At 42.4% G+C, this 21,263-nt stretch overlaps 2 protein-coding genes and 1 pseudogene across 2 annotated transcripts; all 3 read left to right on the top strand.

Moving 5' to 3' along the window:
* Nucleotides 1–1,646: 1,646 nt before the first annotated feature.
* LOC135557577 (protein unc-93 homolog A-like) lies at nt 1,647–8,749 on the top strand. The gene is made up of 8 exons (XM_064990988.1): nt 1,647–1,853; nt 1,969–2,150; nt 6,344–6,573; nt 6,781–6,903; nt 6,999–7,210; nt 7,339–7,474; nt 7,661–7,792; nt 7,885–8,749. Exons 1-8 carry the CDS (start codon nt 1,764–1,766, stop codon nt 8,160–8,162), a joined length of 1,383 nt encoding a protein of 460 aa, XP_064847060.1. The 5' UTR covers nt 1,647–1,763; the 3' UTR covers nt 8,163–8,749.
* A 453-nt stretch (nt 8,750–9,202) lies between these two features.
* LOC135557192 (protein unc-93 homolog A-like) lies at nt 9,203–20,107 on the top strand. Its single transcript, XM_064990397.1, has 8 exons — nt 9,203–9,327; nt 9,616–9,797; nt 17,559–17,788; nt 18,009–18,134; nt 18,249–18,460; nt 18,540–18,675; nt 18,776–18,907; nt 19,023–20,107. The coding sequence occupies exons 1-8, from the start codon at nt 9,253–9,255 to the stop codon at nt 19,316–19,318; spliced, it is 1,389 nt and encodes a 462-aa protein (XP_064846469.1). The 5' UTR covers nt 9,203–9,252; the 3' UTR covers nt 19,319–20,107.
* On the top strand, nt 19,594–20,434 carry LOC135557278 (protein unc-93 homolog A-like; annotated as a pseudogene).
* The last annotated feature ends 829 nt before the right edge of the window (nt 20,435–21,263 follow it).

A 21,263-nucleotide genomic window follows, 5' to 3' on the forward strand; every position in this document is an offset into this window, starting at 1 on the left:
GTCGGACTGCCCCAACCTGGAAGGAGACTGGGCTAAAATGAACTCTCTCAGTGGGCATGAGTCTTAAAGGACTTTCCAGTGAATTATTTCGCTATCTCTGGGTTATGGGAGGGGTACAGATGTAGGATCTTAATTAGATCACTCTTTTGTTGCTGAGAAAAGGTCAATGGTCTCTTTATTGTAGGGTGGAGCGGCCAACTAATGTTTTTCCTCAGTATAAATCCATAAACCTTATCTGATTATATCATCAAAGTGATAAGCTGATTTCACAGAAGATGGATCCATGATGATATGCCCAAGCCTCAGGCTGAATATTATTGTGCAGAAGTCCGATCATGTGAATGACACAATATCACAATAGTAAGTATACGTGTTCAAAAGACAGTACTTTCACACAGTGAAAACCTCACAATGTCTGATCAGATTGAAATCCTGATAAATAACGTGGCCATACATTTTATCATTTAGTTTTTTCTCCAAACAGATAACTTTATCACTAACATTGGGAAAAGGTAACACCCTGCAATCGAATTTGATAGGGAAAACACATTTTCTTTGGGGAGATGAAACAGAAAAAGTCAATTGTCCGAGAATGAGATGTAATCACCTGTGTATTACAAACATTAGAAACACCTTCCTAATATTGAGTTGCACCACCTCATAAAAGACTAGACCTAAAAAAAACTGTAAAAACACCAGGAAATCAGCTCCAAGTGATTTTAATTTTGGAAATCTGTACCCAAGTATTCCCACGCATAATAGAGAGACATGATTGTATACAAATGTAATCAAGGTTTGAAATGATTATGCTTTATTCAATATTATATCTGTTTGGGCTTCTTGCTGTCAATTTCCTGTCTACAAATGATTTGTAATTATGTCCTGGCCACCTGACCATCAGCTCAATTAATAAACGGCCCGCAGCTGAATCTCCACTCTTAGAAAAAAAACGTGCTATCTAGAACCTAAAAGGGTTATCCCATAGGATAACTGTCCCCATAGGAGAACCCGTTGAAGAACCCTTTGTGGTTCCAAGTAGAACACTTTTGATTCCGTGCTACAGTGTTATAAAAACTATAAGGAAGAGGAGTCAATGTCTGTGTCATTTACCATAAAAGGCCTTTCGCATAACAGGCAGTAAACCTTTGCACCCTAGTATCTCTTCTGAGTGGAATGCATTCCTCACACACAGCTGAACTAAACTGGGTGCTTGAGAGTGAAACAGAACAAAGTAAACAAAACATGTTGACAAATTAATAATTAAGATATTATGGGCTCCCTAAATCCAGGAGTTGGGCTCAATCACAAACATTGGGATTTAAATTGAAACATTGAAGTTCAATTTTCAACTGACCCCAAACCTGTTACCAGTAAAACACAGTTGCTAATATGCTAGGACAAAGAGTCAGTGGTCATAAGCTTTACTAATGTCTGCCATATCTGATCCAACAGGTCTAAACTACTGATACTGATAAAGTGGTGTAGGAAATAGTGAAAATAGAGAGGAGCTAAGGAAACGTCCCATATTGTCCTTTAATGATTGATAAGAATGCCTATTGATAAGAGCTCGTCATCAAAGCACTCCACATATCGAACATTTTATAGACTGGGATGAACTTTGTCCTTTACTCAGCCGGCTTAACTATATCAGCCACAGTGGTTAGCATGACACCTTGCCTTGACAATCCCTGACAACCATCTGGTGAAGCAGTAATCTGGAGTATATTTAGAGCCTAAACCCTAAGGTTTTCCAAGTTTCAGACATGATAGACCGAAATATGAAAAATGTTCTGGTTGTATCCATTGGATTTTTATCTCTGTTCACAGCATACGGAGGACTTCAGAGTTTACAGGTAGGAAACTCAACATACTATAGATCTTGGATGATTGGTCCTATCGAATTGCTTCAATGAAATTCAACACTTGAATTTCTGGCTCTGGAAAATTGATCTCTTTCCTGTGTTACAGAGCAGCCTGAATGCAGAGGACGGGATGGGGGTGACATCTCTCAGTGTTATCTATGCCTCCATCATCCTGTCCTCCATGTTCCTGCCACCCATTCTCATCAAAAACCTGGGCTGCAAATGGACTATTTTTGCCGGCATGGGCTGCTATGTGACCTATTCAATTGGAAACTTCTATCCAGGATGGTAACGCAAAACTGTCTAAATCCTCTTCAGACCTTTACTGTTACAGCTTTCTTCTTCATGATTGAAGCATGTACCTCCCTAGTACCCCAATGAGTAAAGTTGGTTTCACGTTTAAAAGTTTATTCGCCACATGCACAGGGTACAGCAGGTGTAAAACAGTATAGTGAAATTCTTACTTGAGAGCTCTTTCCCAACAATACGCTTATAATAATAATAATAATAATAAGAGATAATAGAAAATACAATTAAAAACACACAAGAAGTACAATATAATTTGAAGAAGAATGAGAATGCAAGTACTGTGCCAGTACCTTATTCAATATGCAGGGGTACGTTTATACAGAAAAAGTGACTGGTAGTAAGATATACACTGAGTGTACAAAAAATTAGGACTTACCAGGTGAATCCAGGTGAAAGCTATGATTCCTTATTGATGTCACTTGTTAAATCCACTTCAGTGGTTCCCAATCTTACTATAGTCCCATACCCCTTAAAACATTCAACCTCCAGCTGCGTACCCCCTCTAGCACCAGGGTCAGCGCACTCTCAAATGTTGTTTTTTTGGCTATCATTGTAAGCCTGCCACACACAAACTATACGATACATTTATTAAACATAAGAATGAGTGTGAGGTTGTCGTCACAACTCGGCTCGTGGGAAGTGACAAAGAGCTCTTATAGGACCAGGGCACAAATAATAATATAATAATAAATCATTTATTTTGCTCTTTATTTAACCATCTTACATATAAAACCTTATTTGTTCTTCGAAGATTGTGAATAACTCACTACAGGTTAATGAGAAGGGTGTGCTTGCACATAACTCTGCAATGTTGAGTTTTTTTGGAGAGTCTCAATCTTTAAAAAATTCTCCACACACACGCCTCTATTTAGTTTTCATGCTAGTGAGCGCCGAGAATCCACTCTCACATAGGTACGTGGTTGCAAAGAGTAACAGTGTCTTAATAGCGTGATTTGCCAAGGCAGGATACTTTTGAGCGCAGCCCAATCCAGAAATCTGGCAGTGAACCCAAGTGGCGTCGGGAGCAACTGCTTGCACATCGTTACCACTCCACTATGTCTCCCTGTCATGGCTTTTGCGCCATCAGTACAGATACCAACATGAGCAGCAGCTACGTTTGGCTACCTACGGACCGTTAGTGGAATTCCCACAAGATAGTAACAGTTAATGTGATTGGATGTTACCCTGTACCCCAGTTTGGGAATACCTGGGGTAGATGAAGGAGAGGAGACTTAAAAATCCTTATTTAACCAGCCTTGAGACAATTGAGACATGGATTGTGTGTGTGCCATTCAGAGGGTGAATGGGCAAGACAAAAGATTTAAGTACCTTTGAACAGGATATGGTAGTAGGTGCCAGTTGCACCGGTTTGAGTGTGTCAAGAACTGCAACGCTGCTGGGTTTTTCATGCTCAACAGTTTCCTGTGTATATCAAGAATGGTCCACCACCCGAAGGACATCCAGCCAACTTGACACAACTGTGGGAAGCATTGGAGTCATCATGGGCAGGCATCCCTGTGGAACGCTTTCAATACCTTGTAGAGTCCATGCCCTGACGATTTGAGGCTTTTCTGAGGGCAAAAGGGGGTGTAACTCAATATTAGGAAAGTGTTCCTTATGTTTTATACACTCAGTGTACATGTAAACAGAGCTGAAAAGTGACTGGTTGCAGGAATATCAAATCAAGTGTTATTCGTCGCATACACATGCTTAGCCGATGTTATTGTGGGTGTAGTGAAATGATGGTGTTCCTAGCTCCAACAGTGCAGTAATATCTAACAATAGACAACACACACAAATCTAAAAGTAAAAGAATGAAATGAAGAAATATGGAAATATTAGTACTAGTTCAGAGTATCAATATACAGTATATCACAAAAGTGAGTACACCCATTTTTGAGTATATCTTTTCATGTGACAACACTGAAGAAATAACACTTTGCTACAATGTAAAGTGCAGTGTTAGTGTACAGCTTGTATAACAGTGTAAATTTGCTGTCCCTCAAAATAACTCAACACACAGCCATTAATGTCTAAACCGCGGGCAACAAAAGTGAGTATACCCCTAAGTGAAAATGTCCAAATTGGGCCCAAAATATTTACAAAAATGTGAGGGGTGTACTCACCTTTGTGATATACTGTATATGTATATACATATATACGTGATGGTTTGTATAGACATTGACAATATGTGGATAGAATATGTAGTATAACTGAAGAATAGGTGGATATAATAGTATATGTACAGCAACAGTTAAATAGGATGGCCTTGACTAGAATACAGTATATACAGTGGGGCAAAAAAGTATTTAGTCAGCCACCAATTGTGCAAGTTCTCCCACTTAAAAAGATGAGAGAGGCCTGTAATTTTCATCATAGGTACACTTCAACTATGACAGACGAAATGAAAAAAAATAATCCAGAAAATCACATTGTAGGATTTTTAATGGAAGTATGCTTGGGGTCATTGTCCCTTTGGAAGACCAATTTGCGACCAAGCTTTAACTTCCTGACTGATGTCTTGAGATGTTAGTTCAATATATATATATCCACATAATTTTCCATCCTCATGATGCCATCTATTTTGTGAAGTGCACCAGTCCCTCCTGCAGCAAAGCACCCCCACAACATGATGCTGCCACCCCCGTGCTTCATTGTTGGGATGGTGTTCTTCGGCTTGCAAGCCTCCACCTTTTTCCTCCAAACAAAACAATGGTCATTATGGCCAAACATAACTATTTTCATCAGACCAGAGGACATTTCTCCAAAAAGTGCGATCTTTGTCCCCATGTGCAGTTGCAAAACGTAGTCTGGCTTTTTTTATGGCGGTTTTGGGGCAGTGGCTTCTTCCTTGCTGAGCGGCCTTTCAGGTTATGTCGATTTCGGCCTCGTTTTACTGTGGATATAGATACTTTGTACCGGTTTCCTCCAGCATCTTCACAAGGTCCCTTGCTGTTGTTCTGGGATTGATTTGCACCTTTTACACCAAAGTACGTTCCTCTCTAGGAGACAGAACGCGTCTCCCTCCTGAGAGGTATGCCGGCTGCGTAGTCCCATGGTGTTCATTCTTGCGTACTATTATTTGTACAGATGAACGTGGTACCTTCAGGCATTTGGAAATTGCTCCCAAGGATGAACCAGACTTGTGGAGAAATAATCTGTCTGTAAACAATAGTTGGAAAAATGACTTGTGTCATGTCCTAACCGACTTGCCAGAACTATAGTTTGCTAACAAGAAATTTGTGGAGTGGTTTAAAAACAATTTTTAATGACTCCAACCTAAGTGTATGTAAACTTCCGACTTCAACTGTATGTACATAGGGCAGCAGCCTCTAAGATGCAGGATGAGTAACTGGGTGGTAGCTGGTTAGTGACATTGACTATGTTATGGGCAGGGTAATGGGTGGTAGCTGGCTAGTGACATTGACTATGTTATGGGCAGGGTAATGGGTGGAGGCCGGTTAGTGATAGCTATTTAACAGTCTGATGGCCTTAAGATAGAAGCCGTTTTTCAATTTTCTCTTAGTACTGAGCAAAAACTTAAAAGCAAATTTCCAATGATTTTTACTGAGTTACAGTTCATATAAGCAAATCAGTCCATTGAAATAAATAAATTAGGCCCTAATCTATGAATTTCACATGGAATCTTTTATTTCAACTCATTAAACATAGGACTAACACTTTACATGTTGTGTTTATATTTTTGTTCAGTATTTATATACTTATGGTAGTATACTAATGGTAATATATACATGTAAACGGGAGTAATAGTGACCAGTAGCAAGATAAATAGATATATACTAATGGTAATGAGTAATGACAATGAATAATCAATGAACAGCATAATGGTCGTAATATATCGATTTTAGAAGCAGCGTGGGAGTGAGGGGGTGTGTGCATGTGGGTATAAGCGTGTGGCATCAGTAATGAGTGTGTGAGTAAGGGCGAATGTGACTGTGTATTAACTTGTTATTACCAAGTACAGTTGGGATTATTACTCTAATGCGAGTTCATAAAACAAATCATATGAGAGTGGTGTCCATTGGCAAAGTTGTTTACACACATTGTATGAATCCTACCCTGGTCTGCTATGCTTCCTGGCCTGGCCTGTCAGTAGAGACTTAAGCTTACAAACAGTCTGATGTTAACCATATCAATCTGTCCTCGTCCAGGTATACTCTGATCCCCACCTCTGTGATCCTGGGTATGGGAGGGTCTCCACTCTGGTCTGCCAAGTGTACCCTTCTCACCATCAGCGGCAACCTGCAGGCCCCTAACGAAAACAAGGCGGCAGCGGATGTTATCAATAAGTACTTTGGCATATTCTTCCTGATATTCCAGTCTTCGGCTGTATGGGGAAACCTCATGTCGTCGTTGATATTCGGTTCAGATACAAATGGAAGTAAGAAGGAAGTGCACACATACACACACTTACGTATACATGCGCACCCAGAACAAATGTTACTTGTTTGTGAAAGCAGTAACATTTATAAGTTAAAGGCAAACTGTAAGCTAAAGTCAATCATGTGTAGTCTACATTTATGACACTTGTTCTTGCCCGACCATCCTCTATGGTACCATCTGTCATAATATCTTTATGTCCTCCTAGCTAACATCACCATGGAAGATCTACAATATTGTGGTGCAGGTGTGTGTGCTGATATCAATTCAAACTCCACGACCAAAAAACCAGCACAACAATTGGTTTGGACGCTAGTCGGCTGCTATATTGGTAAGAATGTATTATTGTTTCTCAGTGTTGTAGGTTGATGTTAGTGAAATGTTCTGCTGCGACTATGTTCAGTGTGTGTAACTGTTGTGTTTCAGGGGTGGGTGTGCTGGCCATGATCATAGTGGCAGTATTTCTGGATAACATAGACAGAGATCAGGCCCGGGAGTTCAGGGAAAAGAGGGAACCATTCTGGAGCACCTTCTTGGCCACGTTTACACTCCTGAAGGACAAGAGACTCGTCATTCTCATCCCTTTGACCATGTACAGTGGCTTTGAACAGAGTTTCCTCTCTGGTGAATACACAAAGGTGAGGTGACGACAAGACATATGGTTCATACTCTGCCGCTAGGAATCCAACATGGAAGAATTCTTAATCAACGTAAGAGTGGCTAAGAGTAATGCGTGTGACTTTCCTTTGGTGTGTTTCCATTGCAGAACTATGTGACCTGTGCATTAGGAATCCATTTTGTTGGCTATGCGATGATATGTTTTGGAGCCGCAAATTCGTTATGTTCCTTTATGTTTGGGAGGTTGGCAGAATACACTGGAAGAGCCCCATTGTTTTGCTTGGGTAAGAAGAGCTTTCCAATAAAGACATTTTCATTGGTATACAGATGTGGATCTTAATTAGTCTGCCAGTTTGCTACAGCAGGAACATAATCCTGCAGCAACAGGACATGTGGATTATAATTTCGATCCTACATCCGCAGAACACATATGTCAAGTCAGATTCACTCACTACTCACCTCTCTTGCAGCTGCGGTGACCAACTTTTCCTGTATCCTGGCTCTGTTGTTCTGGAGGCCTCACCCAGACCAGCTGCCAGTGTTCTTTGTGTTTCCTGCCCTCTGGGGCCTAGCAGATGCTGTGTGGCAGACACAAACCAACTGTGAGTTGAGCAATCATTTATGTATTACATGTTAGGTACATCAAACATTTTGTCCAGGACTGAGGTAACAAGGGTTTTGTTCTTGTTTGCAGCACTGTACGGGGTTCTCTTCCCCAGACAAAAAGAGGCAGCATTCGCTAACTACCGTATGTGGGAATCACTGGGATTCGTTATAGCCTTCGCCTACAGTACCTTCATCTGTTTGGACATCAAGCTCTACATCCTCCTGGGAGTTCTGATCCTCTCCATGGTAACCTATTTGTGGGTGGAGTACCAAGAACGCAAGAATCCTACTCTTCCAGTGGAGGAGGGAGTATACGACACAGACTTCTCAAAGGAAAATCACATCCTCAATCAGACCAGCTTGTAGACAAGACGTGGATTTGTTATGTACAGTATGTGAGGGAATGACACCCAGTGAGAGAGATCTGGAGATCACCATTCTGCCACTGTCATTGCCAACCCCAGTGGGAGACTTTTCTAGTGTGACAAAATGAGAGGTTTTGTGGATCTCGATAAAATGTATTATTCTCACACCATCTTGACCCTGAATTATGTGTATTCATTTTCTCTGGTTGCACTTTTTATGCAGAATTCCTGTACAATTCAGATTTAAACTTCATTGTAATGTTATTTTTTATGTCATGGCTGCTATGTTGAATTCAAATACATTGTGTTATGCTAAACTGTAACTGAGAGTGGAATACAGTACTGAGTCACTAATAAAGCAGATAACAAACTTGAATCTACCATGGAGTTAAAACTATTTAATAACGAATTGTTCTGTAGTCCCAAGTCTTTTTGCCAACAATACGAGTGGTGGAGCACAGCAGGGTCATCACTAATAATGAAACTTCCCCTTACATAATTGTTTTTGGCTCTGTGTGTACTCAGGGTGGCTCTGTGCTTCTTCAACCACAAGCAAATGTTCAATAAAAACAACGTATTTACCTTTCAGTGAAAGACTTATGGTGTGCTTTGCTTATGTTGGTGTCTGGAAATACAAAAAGGGAATGAATGTACAATTACTTCTCGAATCTCTCACTACTGCTATTTTTACAGTGATACCTGCTCCTGTATTTATCACTGTATTCATTGTAGGGGTATTTTTTTAATACAACTCCAATGAAAAGCCCCACTTGGAACATCAAACTGTGACAAGACACTCATTTTAATCGTATGCCTGACTTACCACATTGCTTTATTAGGGCATAGAGCGGATTTAAAAGTAGTTTTACAAAACCACCCAATTAAAACATTGCATCAACTACACGATTCAATTAGTTGCGCATTACAGAACAATTAAAGTTCATAAATTACTAATTGACGTACTTCGGGGCCAAAGTGTAGCTACTCTGAGCTTATATTAGATTGCACACCATGAACTGCTGTATTGCCCCCTGACTCACAACCACTGTTGAATATCGACAAGCATAACCACGGAGAAAGTGGGCCGAAGTATGAAAAATGTCCTGGTTGTGTCCTTTGGATTCTTGCTGTTGTTTACTGCGACTGGAAGCCTTCTGAATCTACAGGTAAGTATTGGTAGAATTACACTGAGGCATGCATATACGCTAAACCAGATCATTATTTGAGCAACATCTGTTATTTTATTAGTAATGGTTGGAATCTCTAATTTGTTGTTGCTTATGACATTCACTTATGTAGACAAGGTCTTCAAATGCATCGTAAAAGCTTTACACGTTTAAACAAATAGGTCTATCCCAGTCAATGTCATAACTATTACTGGGGTTTCCAGGACTGTTGTTCATAAAAGCTGTCTGAATAGACTTTGTTCCTCGTCTTTTACTACTACGTTACAGAGCAGTTTGAACACTGAAGAAGGAGTAGGTGTGGCCTCAGCAAGTGTGCAGTTTGCCTCCATCATTCTGTCCTCCATGTTTGTTGCCCCCTTGGTTATAAAATACCTGGGCTGCAAGTGGACCATTGTTGCTGCGATGGGATGCAATGTTGTGTACACAGTTGGCAACTTCTATCCAGGATGGTAAAGCTATTACTGAAAGATATGTAATACTATGTTATGTATGACGTGGCTTTGCTTTGTGACAAAATGTCCACACCTACACATTCCTAGCTTGTTACAAAATTATAGGCTCTTGGCTTATAATAAAACCTGATAACAAGATACGTTACTAGAGTTACATGACAACACAACTGAGCTCAGCAGTCATCTTTAGAAAGACAGTGCTGGGATTTATTGAACAGAGAAATGGTTACTGACAATGTCACGCCCTAACCCTCTATAAGGTTTGGTCAGGGTGTGCTGTCCCTGATTGAGAACCATACCCGAACCGTTCCCTCCTTTTTAAAATGTTTTTACATTTTTATAAATATTTTTAAAATTTTACCCCCTTTTCTCCCCAGTTGTTAGTAGTTGCTATCTTGTCTCATCGCTTCAACTCCCGTACGGGCTAGGGAGAGATGAAGGTCAAAAGCCATGCGTCCTCCGAAACACAACCCAACCAAGCCGCACTGCTTCTTAACACAGAGCGCATCTAACCTGGAGGTGCTGGCCTGCCACGGGAGTCGCTAGCTTGCTGGCCCGCCACAGGGGTCGCCAGTGCACAATGAGGCAAGGGTATCCCTACTGGCCAAGCCCTCCCTAACCCGGATGACGCTAGGCCAATTGTGCGTCGCCCCACGGACCTCCCAGTCGCGGCTGACTGTGACAGAGCCTGGGCGCAAGCCCAGGGTCTCTGGAGGCACGGTGGTCTGGGGCACTGCATCGCGGTGCTGGCTGTGCCACCAGAGACTCTGTGATGCACTGCGGTGCAGTGCCTTGGACCACTGTGCCACCTGGGCGGCCCTTTTCCCTCCTTTCTGTGTGGGAAGTTAACTTTGATTGTGGCACTTAGCCCTTAAGCTTCATGGTTGTTTTTGTATGGTTTATTGTTTTTGACGGCGTCATCCTAATAAAGAGGAATATGTACGCTCACCACGCTGCGTTTTGGTCTACTTCATTCGAAGGCCGTGACAGACAAAACATATAGTACATTGTCAAAAGTTTTAGAACACCTACTCATTCAAAGGTTTCTCTTTATTTTTACTATTTTCTACATTGTAGAATAAAAGTGAATACATCAAAAACATAAAACACATATGGAATCATTTAGTAAGAAAAAAGTGTTAAACAAATCAAAATATATTTGAGATTCTTCAAAGTAGCCACCCTTTGCGTGGTTGACAGCTTTGCACACTCTTGGCATTCTCTCAACCAGCTTCACCTGGAATGCTTTTCCAACAGTCTTGAAGGAGTTGCCACCTATGCTGAGCACTTGTTTGGTGCTTTTCCTTCACTTTGCGGTCCAACTCATCCCTAACCATCTCAATTGGGTTGAGGTCAGGTGAATGTGGAGGCCAGTCATCTGATGCAGCACTCCATCACTCTCCTTCTTGGTCAAATAGCCCTTCCACAGCCTGGAGGTGTGTTGGGTCATTGTCCTGTTGAAAAACAAATTATAGTCCCACTAAGCGCAAACCAGATGGGATGGTGTATCGCTGCAGAATGCTGTTGTAGCCATGCTGGTTCAGTGTGCCTTGAATTCTAAATAAATCAAATCAAATTTTATTTGTCACATACACACATGGTTAGCAGATGTTAATGCGAGGTGTAGCGAAATGCTTGTGCTTCTAGTTCCGACAATGCAGTAATAACCAACAAGTAATCTAACTAACAATTCCAAAACTACTGTCTTATACACACAAGTGTAAGGGGATAAAGAATATGTACATAAAGATATATGAATGAGTGATGGTACAGAGCAGCATAGGCAAGATACAGTAGATGGTATCGAGTACAGTATATACATATGAGATGAGTATGTAAACAAAGTGGCATAGTTAAAGTGGCTAGTGATACATGTATTACATAAAGATGCAGTAGATGATATAGAGTACAGTATATACGCATACATATGAGATTAATAATGTAGGGTATGTAAACATTATATTAGGTAGCATTGTTTAAAGTGGCTAGTGATATATTTTACATCATTTCCCATCAATTCCCATTATTAAAGTGGCTGGAGTTGAGTCAGTGTGTTGGCAGCAGCCACTCAATGTTAGTGGTTGCTGTTTAACAGTCTGATGGCCTTGAGATAGAAGCTGTTTTTCAGTCTCTCGGTCCCAGCTTTGATGCACCTGTACTGACCTCGCCTTCTGGATGGTAGCGGGGTGAACAGGCAGTGGCTCGGCTGGTTGTTGTCCTTGATGATCTTTATGGCCTTCCTGTAACATCGGGTGGTGTAGGTGTCCTGGAGGGCAGGTAGTTTGCCCCCGGTGATGCGTTGTGCAGACCTCACTACCCTCTGGAGAGCCTTACGGTTGTGGGCGGAGCAGTTGCCGTACCAGGCGGTGATACAGCCCGCCAGGATGCTCTCATTTACATTTACATTTAAGTCATTTAGCAGACGCTCTTAACCAGAGCGACTTACAAATTGGTGAATTCACCTTCTGACATCAGTGGAACAGCCACTTTACAATAGTGCATCTAAATCATTTAAGGGGGGGGGTGAGAAGGATTACTTTATCCTATCCTAGGTATTCCTTGAAGAGGTGGGGTTTCAGGTGTCTCCGAAAGGTGGTGATTGACTCTGCTGTCCTGGCATCGTGAGGGAGTTTGTTCCACCATTGGGGGGCCAGAGCAGCGAACAGTTTTGACTGGGCTGAGCGGGAACTGTACTTCCTCAGTGGTAGGGAGGCGAGCAGGCCAGAGGTGGATGAACGCAGTGCCCTTGTTTGGGTGTAACTTCCGGTTCCGGGTTGGAGCGAGCGGTCGCATCTACACTTCGGTCCGCAGGTAGTATAACTTTTCATTACATTTTCATTACATTTCATTATAGTACAACGGTTTGATTTGTCTAATCTTAGCAATTTCTTCTTAGCTAGCTACATAGCCGTCTTTGTATCAAAGATAATTGCGTAATTATCGTATTTCGTCGTCCTAACGTAGTCTACACTGCTATCTGCCCAGCAGCTAGCTAACGTCCACTAGCACTGTAGAAACTATTACACTCAACTGAACGACTCGATTAGTGTAGTGTTAGCTAGCTACATAGTTGTCTTTGCTGTCTTCGTATCCAAGATAATTGTGTAGTTTAGAGTGTGTAGACTTAGAGTGATTATCTTAATTTACCGAGGTTAGCTAGCCAGCTATTTGTCGTCCTTAACGTAGGAGATACTGCTAGCTAGCTAGCCAACAGCTAGCTAACATCTACCGAATTGAACTTCAACAACCCGGTCAACATTCCGCTTCGCTCCACAGGTAGTATCACATTTTCATTTCACTTCATTACAGTACAACGGTTTGATTTGTTTGATCGTAGCTAGCTAGCTAGCTACATAGCCGTCTTTGTATCTAAGACAATTGTGTAGTCTAGAGCGATTTTCTAGGTTAGCTAGCCAGCTATTGTCGTTCTTTTAACGTAACGTTACGTAATCAACACTGCTAGCTAGCCAGCTAGCCCCCGAATAGCAGCACTGTAGAAACTATTACACTCGACGGAACGACTTGATTAGTGTAGTATCAACAACGCAGCCACTGCCAGCTAGCCTACAAAGTCAACAACGCAGCCACTGCCAGCTAGCCTACTCCAGCAGTACTGTATCATTTCAATCATTTTAGTCAATAAGATTCTTGCTACGTAAGCTTAACTTTCTGAACATTCGAGACGTGTAGTCCACTTGTCATTCCAATCTCCTTTGCATTAGCGTAGCCTCTTCTGTAGCCTGTCAACTATGTGTCTATCTATCCCTGTTCTCTCCTCTCAGCACAGACCATACAAACGCTCCACACCGCGTGGCCGCGGCCACCCTAATCTGATTGTGCATCTGTAGAAGTTTGTGAGTGCTTTTGGTGACAATCCGAATTTCTTCAGCCTCCCGAGGTTGAAGAGGCGCCGCTGCGCCTTCTTCACGATGCTGTCTGTGTGGGTGGACCAATTCAGTTTGTCTGTGATGTGTATGCCGATGAACTTAAAACTTACTACCCTCTCCACTACTGTTCCATCGATGTGGATAGGGGGGTGTTCCCTCTGCTGTTTCCTGAAGTCCACAATCATCTCCTTAGTTTTGTTGACGTTGAGTGTGAAGTTATTTTTCTGACACCACACTCCGAGGGCCCTCACCTCCTCCCTGTAGGCCGTCTCGTCGTTGTTGGTAATCAAGCCTACCACTGTTGTGTCGTCCGCAAACTTGATGATTGAGTTGGAGGCGTGCGTGGCCACGCAGTCGTGGGTGAACAGGGAGTACAGGAGAGGGCTCAGAATGCACCCTTGTGGGGCCCCAGTGTTGAGGATCAGCGGGGTGGAGATGTTGTTGCCTACCCTCACCACATGGGAGCGGCCCGTCAGGAAGTCCAGTACCCAGTTGCACAAGGCGGGGTTGAGACCCAGGGTCTCGAGCTTGATGACGAGCTTGGAGGGTACTATGGTGTTAAATGCCGAGCTGTAGTCGATGAGCAGCATTCTCACATAGGTATTCCTCTTGTCCAGATGGGTTAGGGCAGTGTGCAGTGTGGTTGAGATTGCATCGTCTGTGGACCTATTTGGGCGGTAAGCAAATTGGAGTGGGTCTAGGGTGTCAGGTAGGGTGGAGGTGATATGGTCCTTGACTAGTCTCTCAAAGCACTTCATGATGACGGAAGTGAGTGCTACGGGGCGGTAGTCTTTTAGCTCAGTTACCTTAGCTTTCTTGGGAACAGGAACAATGGTGGCCCAATTGAAGCATGTGGGAAGAGCAGACTGAGATAGGGATTGATTGAATATGTCCGTAAACACACCAGCCAGCTGGTCTGCGCATGCTCTGAGGGCGCGGCTGGGGATGCCGTCTGGGCCTGCAGCCTTGCGAGGGTTAACACGTTTAAATGTTTTACTCACCTCGGCTGCAGTGAAGGAGAGTCCGCATGTTTTCGTTGCAGGCCGTGTCAGTGGCACTGTATTGTCCTCAATGCGGGCAAAAAAGCTATTTAGTTTGCCTGGGAGCAAGACATCCTGGTCCGTGACTGGGCTGGTTTTCTTTTTGTAATCCGTGTTGACTGTAGACCTGCCACATACCTCTTGTGTTTGAGCTGTTGAATTGAGATTCTACTTTGTCTCTATTTTTTTATTTTTTTATTTTACCTTTATTTAACCAGGCAAGTCAGTTAAGAACAAATTCTTATTTTCAATGATGGCCTGGGAACAGTGGGTTAACTGCCTGTTCAGGGGCAGAACAACAGATTTGTACCTTGTCAGCTTGGGGGTTTGAGCTTGCAACCTTCCGGTTGCTAGTCCAACACTCTAACCACTAGGCTACCCTGCCGCCCCGCTCTATACTGACGCTTAGCTTGTTTGATTGCCTTGCGGAGGGAATAGCTGCACTGTTTGTATTCGGTCATGTTTCCAGTCACCTTGCCCTGATTAAAAGCAGTGGTTCGCGCTTTCAGTTTCACGTGAATGCTGCCATCAATCCACGGTTTCTGGTTTGGGAATGTTTTAATCGTTGCTATGGGAACGACATCTTCAACGCACTTTCTAATGAACTCGCACACCGAATCAGCATATTCGTCAATGTTGTTGTCTGACGCAATACGCATATCCCAGTCCACGTGATGGAAGTAGTCTTGGAGTGTGGAATCAGATTGGTCGGACCAGTGTTGGTCAGACCTCAGCGTGGGAGCTTCTTGTTTTAGTTTCTGTCTGTAGGCAGGGATCAACAAAATGGAGTCGTGGTCAGCTTTTCCGAAAGGAGGGCGGGGCAGGGCCTTATATGCGTCGCGGAAGTTAGAATAACAATGATCCAAGGTTTTGCCAGCCCTGGTTGCGCAATCGATATGCTGATACAATTTATGAAGTCTTGTTTTCAGATTAGCCTTGTTGTTAAAATCCCCACAATGAATGCAGCCTCAGGATGTATGGATTCCAGTTTGCAAAGAGTCAAATAAAGTTTGTCTGCTTGGGGGGGAATATATACGGCTGTGATTATAATCGAAGAGAATTCTCTTGGTAGATAATGCGGTCGACATTTGATCATGAGGAATTCTAAATCAGGTGAACAGAAGGATTTGAGTTCCTGTATGTTTCTGTGATCACACCACGTCTCATTAGCCATAAGGCATTCGCCCCCGCCCCTCTTCTTACCAGAAAGATGTTTGTTTCTGTCGGCGCGATGCGTGGAGAAACCAGCTGGCTGCACCGACTCCGATAGCATCTCTCCAGTGAGCCATGTTTCCGTGAAGCAAAGAACGTTACAGTCTCTGATGTCCCTCTGGAATGCTACCCTTGCTCGGATTTCATCAACCTTGTTGTCAAGAGACTGGACATTGGCGAGAATAATGCTAGGGAGTGGTGCACGATGTGCCCGTCTCCGGAGTCTGACCAGAAGACCGCCTCGTTTCCCTCTTTTACGAAGTTGTTTTTTTGGGTCGCCGGCTGGGATCCATTCCGTTGTCCTGGGTGAAAGGCAGAACACAGGATCCGCTTCGCGAAAGTCATATTCTTGGTCGTACTGATGGTGAGTTGACGCTGCTCTTATATTCAGTAGTTCTTCTTGACTGTATGTAATGAAACCTAAGATGATCTGGGGTACTAATGTAAGAAATAACACGTAAAAAAAACAAAAAACTGCATAGTTTCCTAGTAACGCGAAGCGAGGCGGCCATCTCTGTCGGCGCCGGAAGTAATAATCACAGTATCACCAGGAGAGCACCCCCACATCATTACACCTTCTCCTCCATGCTTCAAGGTGGGAACCAAAAATCTCAAATTTGGACTCATCAGACCAAACAACAGATTTCCACCAGTCTAATGTCCATTGCTTTTGTTTCTTGGCCCAAGCAAGTCTCTTATTATTAGGGTCCTTTAGTAGTGGTTTCTTTGCAACAATTCGACCATAAAAGCCTGATTCACAGTCTTCTCTGAACAGTTGATGTTGAGATGTGTCAGTTACTTGAACTCTGTGAAGCATTTATTTGGGCTGCAATTTCTGAGGCTGGTAACTCTAATGAACTTATCCTCTGCAGCAGAGGTAACTCTGGGTCTTCCTTTCATGTGGAGGTCCTCATGAGAGCCAGTTTCATCATAGCGCTTGATGGTTTTTGCATCTGCACTTGAAGAAACTTTCAAACTTCTTGACATTTTCTGGATTGACTGGCCTTCATGTCCTAAAGTAATGATGAACTGTTTTTTCTCTTTGCTTATTTGAGCTGTTTTTGCCATAATATGGACTTACCAAATAGGTCTATCTTCTGTATACCACCCCTACCTTGTTACAACACTACTGATTGACTCAAACACATTAAGGAAAGAAATTTCACAAATTAACAAGGCACACTTGTTAATTGAAATGCATTCCAGGTGACTACCTCATGAAAGTGGTTGAGAGAATGTCAACAGTGTGCAAAGCTGTCATCAAGGCAAAGGGTGGCTACTTTGAAGAATCTAAAATACATTTTGATTTTTTGGTTACTACATGATTCCATGTGTATTATTTCATAGTTTTGATGTCTTCACTATTATTCTACAATGTAGAAAATAGTAAAAATAAAGAAAAACCCTTGACTGTGTCCAGACTTTGAACACATTTTTATTTACAAATAAACATCACTAACATAGTAAATTATGTAAAGGTTCATCTGAAATGCCTTAGTGTCCATTGCGTGACCCTAAACTGAAATTCCCATGCACCCCAATAGGACACACAACCCCTCTATCTAGTCTACTGATTGCTCACTGTATTGTATTATACTGCGCTGCCTTGTCTCTCTTAGGGAAACCCTGCTCCCTACTTCAATAATCCTTGGATTTGGGGAATCTCCTTTATGGTCAGCTACAAGCACCTATCTTACCATAAATGGTAGAAAACAAGCGGAGAAGGACAAAAAGAAGATCCAAGATGTGATAAACCAGTACTTCGGGATCTTGTTTCTGCTGTACCAGTCTTCAGCAGTCTGGGGAAATTTAATGTCCTCCATTGTCTTTGGGCAAGACTCAACCTCAGGTCAGTGTGACAATAATGGATTTCCACTGTAAAGAGGCAAAACGTGGCATGGCATACCTTATCGACAAAGCTACATCTTGTGTGTAATTCACAATATTGACACACTATTACACTATTGACTCACACATTCTATGTTGCATTGGAATGCTGTGTCAGTGAGTTGTGCCTTTTCTCACTACAAATTGTGTTTCATTGTGTTTACTACTGTATTTCTCTCCAGTCAACATCAGTGAGAGTGATCTACAGTTCTGTGGAGTGGGTGGCTGTGGCAACATCAGCGAGGCCCCAAGCAACTCCACCAGACCACCGGAGAGATTAGTGCACACTCTGATGGGCTGCTATGTTGGTGAGCCTACTTCCCAATGACAGCAGTACATCAGCTAAACAACTTACGATAGCCAAGCCAACATACAGTGTTTCATAATGCAGTTTTAATCAAGTTGTGTCTTGGTTTTTGCAGGTGTAGGTGTGCTGGCCATGCTCTTAGTGGCTGTGTTTCTGGATAACATTGACCGAGATATGACACTGGAGTTTAGAAGCAACAAGGAGCCATTCTGCAGCACTTTCTTGGCCACGTTTAAACAGCTAAACGATCGGCGTCAGGTGTTTTTGATCCCAGTCACTGCCTACATTGGTCTGGAGTTGGGTTTTCTCAATGGGGAGTACACCAAGGTACAGTACGTCTAATAACAGTCCGATATTCCTTACAGATACTGTAGGGTACCTAAGTGATTCTGTTGACTTCTCGTAGGAATATGTGACCTGCGCTTTGGGACTACATTTTGTTGGATATGTGATGATTTGCTTTGGTGCCACAAGTTCCCTGTTTTCCTACGCGTTTGGGCGTCTGTCACAATATTCTGGACGGGTAGCTCTTTTCGCTTTGGGTAAGACTCAAGCTATATATTTTAGTGAGAGCTCTCGAACAATATCAATACTATAAGACTCATCACTGGCCATATACATACTGTAATTTTCCTCTGGCAGCCACAACCACCCAGTTTTCCTGTATCCTGGGTCTGTTGTTCTGGAGGCCTCACCCAGACCAGCTGCCAGTGTTCTTTGTGTTTCCTGCCCTCTGGGGCCTGGCAGACGCTGTGTGGCAGACACAAACCAATGGTGAGTTAGCTACTATATTTTTGCATTCAGATCCTTCCATAGAAACATAATACATTACAAGCAAAGCACAATGAATTATTTGAGCGTGATTAAATTCTCTTTACATATTTTTCAGCACTCTATGGTGTTCTCTTCCATGGCCAGAAGGAGGCAGCATTTGCCAACTATCGCCTATGGGAGGCTGTGGGATATGTAATAGCGTTTGCTTGTAGCCGTTTTCTCTGTGTGAATACCAAGTTATACATCCTTATGGGAGTTCTTCTGCTCTCAGTGACACTTTGTTTTTCAGTGGAATATGGTGAATACATTAGCCCTACACCAAGTGAGGACAACACTATCGATACGAAACTGGAGATAAAGAACACAGAACTCAATGAGGATAATGATACAGAATGTGATAAAGTGTTGTAAACATTGTCAAATGTACTTAGCCACACCATGGCTATCAGCATGTGTGAGATTCTTTTTACAATACAAATGACACGAAACACCATTCATAACATCCATGAAGTTTTATAAGGAACTTACTGTACTGAGGTAACTCATTAAATCCATTATTTATTACTGAGCAGATATTTAAGTATATGTCTGTTCCAGTCCAAATGATCAATCTTCAAATGTGTATGGATATAGAGGATTTCATAGATTCCTAGTGTTTTTATCATTAACTGATCCACCGTTTGGGGAAAATGGGAAGAAATATGAAAAATGTGCTTCTTGTGGATTACTGCTGATGTTCACAACAACTGGATGTCTCTAGAGCCTGCAGGTAAATATCCCATAATCAATTATATCATATGTCAGAGTCTTTGAAGGTGGTCAGTCAGTAGTACATCTGGAACTACTGAGACAAACCTATACTAAATAGGTTGTTTTTTTTATTCATAGGATTGCATTTAAAGTACATATATTCTGTTGTTAGTAAATCCCAAATGTTATATTTTTCAGAATAGTTTGAACTCTAAGGAGGGGATGGGAGTTGCATCAGTCAGCATAGCCTATTCATGCACTATCCTGTCCTCTGGGTTTCTCACACCAAGCCTTATACGATCCCTGGGCTGCAAATGGACTATTGTTGCAGCTATGTGATCTACACAGTTGGAAGCTTCTTTCTAGAATGGTATGATGACCTTGCCCTCAGTGAGCCCAGGCGTACAGTATGTCAATTCAATCTAATAAAGAGCTTTGTTTTGCAAAGAGCAGCTGCTTACTGAGAGGTTCTTTCAGGGCGAGCCCGATCTCAGTCTGTGATCATTTGTTTGGGAGGATCTCCACAGTGGTCTGCTGCCAGAACATCTCACCACTACAGGCAACCTGTAGGCAGAAGACAAAACACAAAGTCAGGATGTAGTCAATCACTACTTTGGGATATTTTTCCTCTTGTACCAGTTGTCTTCTGTATGGGGAAATCTGATGTCATCCCATATATTTGGGCAAGATATCAGATATCTAAACATTTTAACTACCTGTGCAGTGTTCATAAATGTTATGGCTTACCATAAAAACGGCAGACAAATAGATAAGTGATCAACTTCCCATGACGAGATTGTTACGCACGCCTCTTGGAGGGGGGAACGCAACATCCTGTTACGCTTAACTCTCCGTGGAGTGAAAGAGGTATGTGACAGTAGGTGCGGGTAAGGATGACAGACAGAATTTTACCATTAACAGGGAATTTATTCCTTCACACTGTAATGTTGGGAAAAAGGGCCTGGACGGAACCAAAGAAAAAAAAAGTTAAAGAGCCCCTTCTACCTTACCCACAACTTACCTAACTAGCACCAGCTGGCGCAGTTACCAAAATACAGGGGGATGGTCCACCCAGGTCTTACCTAGTGTGCAAAGAGAGAGTACATACTATAGGTATATGTATGCCCGCATGCCTCTTGCCTAAGCACTCCCAAGGTGCCATCCCCTTCCCCCCTGGAAACAAGTGAAACAGAATAATACAAACATAAGTAGACAATTCCAATAATCAGAAAGACTACGTCCTATTGACACACACATACCTCAGAAGCAGCGGCTACAAATTACTTAACAAAACCTGTCTGAGCAACAACCAACACAGAACATGCCAATAAGCTATCTCTGAGCAACAACCAACACAGAACATGCCAATAAGCTATCTCTGAGCAACAACCAACACAGAACATGCCAATAAGCTATCTCTGAGCAACAACCAACACAGAACATGCCAATAAGCTATCTCTGAGCAACAACCAACACAGAACATGCCAATAAGCTATCTCTGAGCAACAACCAACACAGAACATGCCAATAAGCTATCTCTGAGCAACAACCAACACAGAACATGCCAATAAGCTATCTCTGAGCAACAACCAACACAGAACATGCC

This window comes from Oncorhynchus masou, chromosome 16 (assembly GCF_036934945.1).
Source record: "Oncorhynchus masou masou isolate Uvic2021 chromosome 16, UVic_Omas_1.1, whole genome shotgun sequence".
Classification (NCBI taxonomy): domain Eukaryota; kingdom Metazoa; phylum Chordata; class Actinopteri; order Salmoniformes; family Salmonidae; genus Oncorhynchus; species Oncorhynchus masou.